Source organism: Belonocnema kinseyi, chromosome 9, assembly GCF_010883055.1.
Source record: "Belonocnema kinseyi isolate 2016_QV_RU_SX_M_011 chromosome 9, B_treatae_v1, whole genome shotgun sequence".
Classification (NCBI taxonomy): domain Eukaryota; kingdom Metazoa; phylum Arthropoda; class Insecta; order Hymenoptera; family Cynipidae; genus Belonocnema; species Belonocnema kinseyi.
The window spans coordinates 98,596,357-98,604,493 of NC_046665.1; the positions used below are offsets into that span (position 1 = coordinate 98,596,357).

Genomic DNA, 8,137 nt, shown 5'->3' on the forward strand with positions numbered 1-8,137 from the left:
TTTGTAATTACAGAAGGATCAGAGTAAGTCTCTATTTATCCTTTTCCTCTATTTTTTAAAAAATTGCTAAAATTGCAACATTTAATTATGTACTTGCACCCACTGTGCTGTACGGCAGCAATAACTGAAAGTACAAACAAAAGTCGAATTTCGTTTATAAAGATTGAAGAGTTTTCCAATTTAGCAGAAACTTCTAATTGAAGACGATTTCCACTTTTTGATCATTTTTTGACTCAATTCTTTCTTCCTACTTATTTTACGAATTACACAAGTTTTCTGAACACTACCATTTATAGAGTTAAGAAAATCTTACGCCTTTTACGAAGAACAATTTTTAATTACACAAGGATCAGAGTAAGTCCCTATTCCTCTTTTTCCCATATTTCTGATATTTTTTCGGTGAACAAAAATTGTTCAGGCCGTTAATATTAAAAACTAAAAATGTTCAAACCTGAATAATTATTTATTTTAAGTATAGCATACGTAAATCAAAAATTAAGGCATTCGAATTGAAGAAATATTCTAAATTTAAAGTATTTCAATATAAAATTATAAAAATTGTAATTCATTACATTTCTCAACTACTATTTGATTTGGTAATGAATAACTTTCTTAATACAAATAATAAGAAATTTCCACTACAGTTTTGATGAGGTTTTCATAGGCTTCCCATTAATTAGAAGCATTTTTTGAAAAAAACATTTTACCTTTAAAAATAAAAATCGAAAATAAACATAACTATTTTAGAACTCGTAAAAATTTATAATAAGAATTTATAATAACCTGTCATTTTTTAAACTGCAGGTATAAAAAGCCTCAAAACAGAAAAAAACCCTTAAATTTAAAGTAAAATTTAAAATAATTGTGACCTTCATCCTTTACACTTTCCCTCGGTAGATATGTACATTTAACATACATTTTTTCTTCATAAACTGTTTTTGCACCCAACTACAACAATTGAAGAATTCTTAAATGAAGGCTGTAAAATTCAACGAAAATTTTTTTTCACCTGAATGATTTTCTTTATTTCAAAGTTATTTTTGTTTAGATAAAAAAATTATTCTTTACTTCCAGATAAATGTTTTTCTGAGTGTGAAAGCTTCAATGGGTATTATTTTCAACCAGAATTAGGCTTATTGTGAACAAAATAAGTTTCTTATGAAACATTATTTTCCCTGCGTATCATGATATTTTTTTTTTGAAACATTTTTCTGTTAGTAATTTCTTTTTCATCAATGTCTATCCTTTTTGTGTATGAAATGTTGAAAAAGTGTTACTTTTTTACTACTTTGAAAGAAAAGTAAAATGGGGCTAAGAGGCTAGTTTCTTTTTTTTTTGCAATAAGGTTTAATAATTAATTTAAATTAGGTATTGATGCTTGAAATATATAATCTCTATCTGACCCACTTCGGTACTATATAAAGCACAAACAATAATTTAATTTATAAGAAAATATTTGTCGCATCCTTGTAAGGAAACCTTTAGAGAAAGAGTACTGTTTAAAAATTTTCTACTCATTTTCAAACTAATAAAATAATTTAAACTTATGAGGCAACTTTAAATAAATCTGCTTGATGATACTTAATTGGAAGACAACCAGATTTCTTCTTAACCGGAGTACATAGCGAGATACAAAATTCTTCAATTGGTTTATCATGAAACACTATGAGCCACTTTCCTCCACAAAAAAACGAAACATCTTACAAAAATCATTCTACAGGATGAAAAAATATATTGCATTTATATGAAAATTTGCCTAAATATTGTTTCGGTACAAGAAAATATATTCCCTTACAGAAATTTTCACAAACTTCTGCAGCGTCAAATTCTTCACGAGTTTCTTTACACAACCTAACTGCACCAAATCAAATTTAAAATAAAGTTTAAGATTTGTAAAAAAGAAAAAAACAACTAATCTTAAAAATTGTTATTCCGAGAAAAATAATTAATCATGAAACCCAAAGTTGCAGATGATGCTAATAGCCATTCAATATTATAGTAATGACGAAAATGAATTGTTTAGATTTCGTAGTACCGTAAATTGGGTAGAAAGTGGGTTTGTCGTTTATTGTGGAATTTACGTTCATTCATGCATTGCGGTTTCGGTTCATCTTGAAAGTGTCAACGTGAAACTTAATAGCGTTATTGTCCAGGCAACAAACGGCGTCTGGCGTAAAGCAACGGGTGGTCGCGTATATTAGGAGCTATTAATATGCGAACATTGTAAGTCAGATGTTAGCCGGTCCTTAGTTACTTGTCTCACGTCACTTCGCACATGACATGAGGTTCAACCCTCCGCGTAACACGGCTGTCAACAACGTGACTGCACGAAACTGTATTTACCAATATTTGCGATCAATACCATCCGGTTAGCACGAAACACATAATTACTGCCATTTTTCTTCAAACTTTGCTTCAAACCTTGAATATCAATTTCACACTTATTCCTTCCATACAAATACTTTCTGGTTAATTTAATGAATTCAAATTTGACAGGGTTACAATTTCAAATATGACACAGCACCTAATAAGGAACACTCTTGTTTCTAAAAATTGACACATTCTGAAAGAGTTTAGGAAACATAGTTGAAACTATTTATGTATTGAGTGATGACTCGAGAAAAGAATAAATTTAAAGTGACTGTTTAATATTTATTCTAAAAAGTTTTGTTAAATCATTTTTTATTTTTTGTATGTTTGCATTAAAGCGGCACAAAGCAATGAACAATAAAGTATTTTGCAGTAAACTTATAATTTTATTTTATCCTATCCATATTTTAAAGTTTTGTGGGTGCTTTAGTGCTTTTGTTTCAAGTAAAATTAATTATATTTGGCATAAAAGGTGTTCACTTGTACGGACACGATACTTAAATTTCTGTAGTTATAGAAATACATGCTTAAACAATAATCAACTTTTCTCAGCATCAAAAACATTATTAGCAGAAATATTTTTCTGATTGTGGGACATTATTTTAAATTCGTAATTATGTTGTTCTACAATTATAAAGACCTTTTTTTATTTGTTATTATAAGATTGGCAAACACTGCGTTATGTTAGGCATCATGGCAAGTAATTTGAGTCAGGTACACTTTTTAGCAAAACATAAAATTAAAGTTTTTAATTAATTTCAATATAATTTTGGCCATATAGAGAGTAAAACTAAAATATCAAACTACCTCCTCTATATTTAATACCAACAAAATCGCTTATATTATTATTTAAATTGCAACTCCTAAATTTTGGTTAATCTAATATATCTACATTCAAATTAGACAAATCTCATATTTTTAATTGAACGCCCAGAGGGGGAAAAAAGAAAAGAATTTGATGTTTTGAACTTTTCGAAGCATTAGTAAACCACGGACAAACATAACATGTTCACTTAAAAACGTAGATAAAGTTTTAAATTGCTTTTAACATTCGAAATTTCGTCATAATCTAACAATACTTTTCCAGGCGTTTTTCATAAGAAATAATTCATTCATTATCTTAATATGTCAGAAGAATAATTATTCCATATTTTATGTTTCTTTTTAAAGATAAAAATACATTTTAGTTTAGCTTCCATTTTACATTTCAAATATTAGAAAGATAAGATATATTTACATTGACAACCATGTTTTTAATGTTTCACAACTCGTTTTAATTTTTCATATACTGCATTTCACGTTGGGAATTAATGTGTTTTAAAGCACGATCCATAGTACAAAATTATTTCATTATCACAAATAAGAATAAAATAACATTAAGGGCCAAAGAAATCCTTTTGACGAAAATTTTTTGTGGTTACGACGATACATAAACGGCTATCATTCGACTACAAGGAATAATTTTTTTTGTTTGATGTTAGTGTCAAATTGAAGAAAAAACATCTCACTAAGTTGAAAAAAATAAGAACTTTCCTCGCAAACTATGAAAAAGTTCAAGAAAACGTTTTGTATTTTAATTTGTATCCCTCGACATAACTGGTAATAACTTTCATATTTCGGAATAAAGCTGAATGAATGAATGAATGATAAAAATATAAATTAGAGAAAAGTAAACAAACATTTCACATATTTTTGGGATCCCTTATATTTTAGAACTTTAAAAATTTCTTTTTGTTTGCCATTGACGTTACATTCACCAATGTTCGGCTTATCCTTTATATACTTTATATTTATATATACATTGTTTATATACGGAAATATAAGAATCACCATATACCTAATATTTGAACATTTTAATTTAATTTCCCTTTGATGAACATTTGATTGCTTGGCCTTATTTTATTAAATAATTAGCCTCAATTAAAGAAAATATGTAAAGTTCAAGATGTCAAAATATATACCTGGAATGTTACAAATAATATAGTAGCGTGAATACTTTTACTATCGCTTTTCCAGTTCCAGCAAATTTAATTATACACTACAAAATACCAATCTGAAAAAAATATTTGGAAAACTGTTCTTATTTTAAAAGTGCCCTGTGTTTAGAGAGTTACCGATATAAATCTCAAAAACCTTTCTCAAATCTGAAATGCAGTTATGAAACATTGAAAACTTGGATCTTCCAATGTGGGTTAATTGTTAACTGAATTTTTCTCTCAGCAGATATTCATATCTCTTAAAACGTTAAAGATGTCATTTTGACATCCGTTATCTTTCCCAGCGTTCAAATTTTATCGAAAAGTCGAAACTTTTACCGAAATTGAAAATATCAGCCGTTTATGGAGATTCGAAATTTGGTTTCAAATTACATCTAGAAAGAGGTTACAACTTTTATCAAAGAATACGAGTCAATGTCCAATAAGAAGACATGTTTTTAAATTTTTGTTAAGTTCCAGCCATAACAGAATTTGATTGCAATTGACAGAGTTCAGAATATTGTTTTAAATTATGGTTAGGAATTATTCGGGATGAATATTCACTCGTCTCGGAAATCGCGGTGTGATCCAACTGAAATAATTGAGATAACCAAACGGTCTGCAGATATAAACTATAGTTATTATCAGGTGATTTAAACAGCTAAAAATTCTGACGCAAGCAATATCCGTGCTAAGATTGATTGTAATAGCTCAACATGTCGAGACAATTCAAAATCACTTCTCAGCATAATATTTCAAGATCTTATACTGTTGGGACTCTAAAACTGGTTTTAATATAAATTAGAAATTTGACTGTATAAAGAGAGAAAATATATTTATATTTTGAAATACTTTTTATACATTTTTTCGTGTAAATGAGGTTTCTAGTTGTCTTTCTATTCTTAACAAAACCTTTTAAAAGTTTATGTTGACACAAAAAATTATGCCCATAAGAAATTGTTATCTTTCTCAAGTCGAAGGTAATTGGAAATAATCGCTTTTTCTTGAAAAGAGAAATAACGAACGATAATTGTCTAGAATCGTAATTATCAAAAGAAACGTTGATTATCAAGGAAGATCAATTTGAAAATATTGTATCTCAAGAAACGTGTAAGAGAGAGGTCGTACTAATTAATTAATCGATAATGCGATTAGAGAATCACGAAAGACCGGTTGAGAAGTGTTTAATATAAACTCTCGATGATTCGGTAAGAAGACAAATATATCTTCTATCCTGAAGAAATTTTTTATAGGTAGGTGCAAACCCGGTACAAAAGTCTTTCGGACATAAAAGAGGAATCTATTTCTTTCTTCGAGGTTATCGCACCGCGTTGTCGAAGAGCGACATGAATTCCTTTGGCGGAACGACTCAATCGCATGCCACGCAATTAATTCAGCGAAACTCATCGCCTATCACGCATCCGTCAGGTCCAAGACACTCCAATCTCAAAGCATCTAAATTTATACACTTCGATTAAAATAATTAATTTATTTGTAGCAATGCTTTTTTAGCCCTAAATGACAATATAAAAATATAAATAACGATATATTTGATAAGAAAGGTTTCCAATTCTAAACTTTATCTTGAGATGCAAGTGTAAAGATTTATAGAACATAGTATGTGACAACAACTTTCGATTGTAAGCGTCGCCATTGATAAGATCCTGTGGAGATCTTGCCAAGTTCATATAGATGCGAAGACCATTCTCGCTGGTACGGTTCAGCGTGAAAGGCGCTACTATCATCAGCGCCACTATACGATTCCACTATCAACGAAATCCGACTTTTATTGACTCCGGGAGTAGAAACGATTTTCTTTGCGGCGCGAAACTGATGATGTGATTCGATAACGATAAATAAATTCGCATTTTCTCGACATTTCTGAGTAGACAAGGAATTTAAGAGACTTTATCCAAATTTTGAATTATTTAGATAAAATTGTATACTTTTGAAAAAAGTATATAAATAAAGGAAAGTGAAAAAGACCATTGTTTTCGGATGATAATCTTTATACTTTAGGTGGTAATGACCTACACCGAATCGTAAGAGCTTGTAAAGCAATTTATTGAAGAGAGCACTCAAAGTTCACGACCATATCGATTCAATTTGTAAAGCAATTCAGTGAAAAGGAAAAGACGATTCTCGGATAAATAAGCTTTATTTTGAAAAGCCAAACTCTCTAATATGGAATTTTTTTGTAAAGGTTTGAAATAGAAGTAGCCATTACTAAACTATTCTAAAATAGTGTAAAACATTGGCCGTACGTGATGAACTCTCAGGCTCTCCTGGTGGCAAATTTCACGTACTCGTGATAATTGATGGGTAACGATCGGCCATTGGCCATGTCAATTAATGTCCAAAAGCGAGAGCTTCGAGAAAAAAGAATTTATTCTCGGTATATTTTCAGTGAAATTTGCGTTCGCATTTGAATGTTTATTGCGTAAATAGCGTAAACCAGTCTATCTGAGATGTTAGATTTGAATTGCTAAATTTTTTTGAAGTAATTAGATAACGCTCTTCTAATATCTGAACAACAATTCTTGTAAGTTTGGGCTGTGTTAATTATCCCTCTTCAATATTTATGTTGTGTTTTTTCTTCTCCTTTTCTTGTCGAGTCTTGCGTAAAACAATTCGCACTGAACCAATAATATGAAAATATCTTGTGAAATATTGTTGGGAAACATTTTCTCAGGGAAAACTTCTAACCAGAACGGAACTTTTCTCCTGAGACCGACCCCCTGTCTCAAGAAGCACTTATGAAGTCACCACCTTCTAGAATAAACATAAACCAACATGAGACTTACGGGTATCGTCTTCGAATGTTCTCAGGGGAAAAATCTCGAGAGATCCCTGGACTAAATCGTCCTCGAGGTGGGCACGATTGGGTCGAGCCTGCTTTCTACGTGTCATCCCTCTGCCTCTTGATAATAATTATACACTCCACCAATCGGCGCGTCCACTCGATTCGTGCCGACGGTCCGACAACTCTGTCGATCCAAACAAATGGACCTTCGTGGACCCGAAAAAAGTCCCTAAAACCACCCAAAACCACAATCCCCAAGCTCCAGGTAATCAAACCTCAAGTCTCACACTTCTCACAAAGCTTCCGACACTCGTTCTCCAATTGTCAGTTCACTCGGAATCACTCCCCAACACTATTTATCTTATGCTATAATCACTCTGCTATATTTTATATCCAACCCCCTTCGGAAAATCCACTTCTTCCACGACGGTTCTTCCATGCTCAGAGGAACCTAACTTTAATCTATAATTGTTGAGTCCTCTTTTCTGAGGACAACTTCAGGTCAACTTGATCCGTAATCCATAAGAAGCCTTTGGCGCTGATCCTCCTGTCGTCCTCGACTGTGGGAGAATCAAACTAACACTAATTTTGATGCACTATTTGATGAAGCTCGAATGATAATTTTTTCATCACACGTCTCCAGGACGATCAATCATCACGATCGGGTGGTGCGACGTGGATTGTAAGCGCGACGGCACTGTCCGGCGAAAATAGGTGTGTGTGTGTGCGTGGACATTTGTCGCGCATAGATTCGCATGTGTGCGTCTATCGCGACGGCGCGTGTGTATGCACCTATATTCGCGTCTCTATATCTCGCGAAATCCGCGGTTCTGATGCTCGAGTCGGCCGGACGACGGACGGACCAGCTCTGGGCCTGACGTCGCGACGCCCCCCTCCTCTCCTCCACCTTCTTCTCTTCTCTCTCCTTCACCTCTCTCTTTTTATCTTTCCCTTGCTATCCTCAACACTACGAGAAAACTAAGGGTAG

At 32.2% G+C, this 8,137-nt stretch overlaps 1 protein-coding gene across 1 annotated transcript in view; it reads right to left on the bottom strand.

Moving 5' to 3' along the window:
• LOC117179925 (homeotic protein spalt-major-like) overlaps positions 1 to 8,116 on the bottom strand; it is a 126,330-nt gene extending 118,214 nt beyond the window's left edge. The window contains exon 1 of the mRNA XM_033372147.1: positions 7,151 to 8,116. Within this exon, the coding sequence (XP_033228038.1) occupies positions 7,151 to 7,256 (106 nt within the window). The 5' untranslated portion in view covers positions 7,257 to 8,116. The remainder of the gene's footprint in view (positions 1 to 7,150) is intronic.
• Between the last annotated feature and the right edge of the window lie 21 nt (positions 8,117 to 8,137).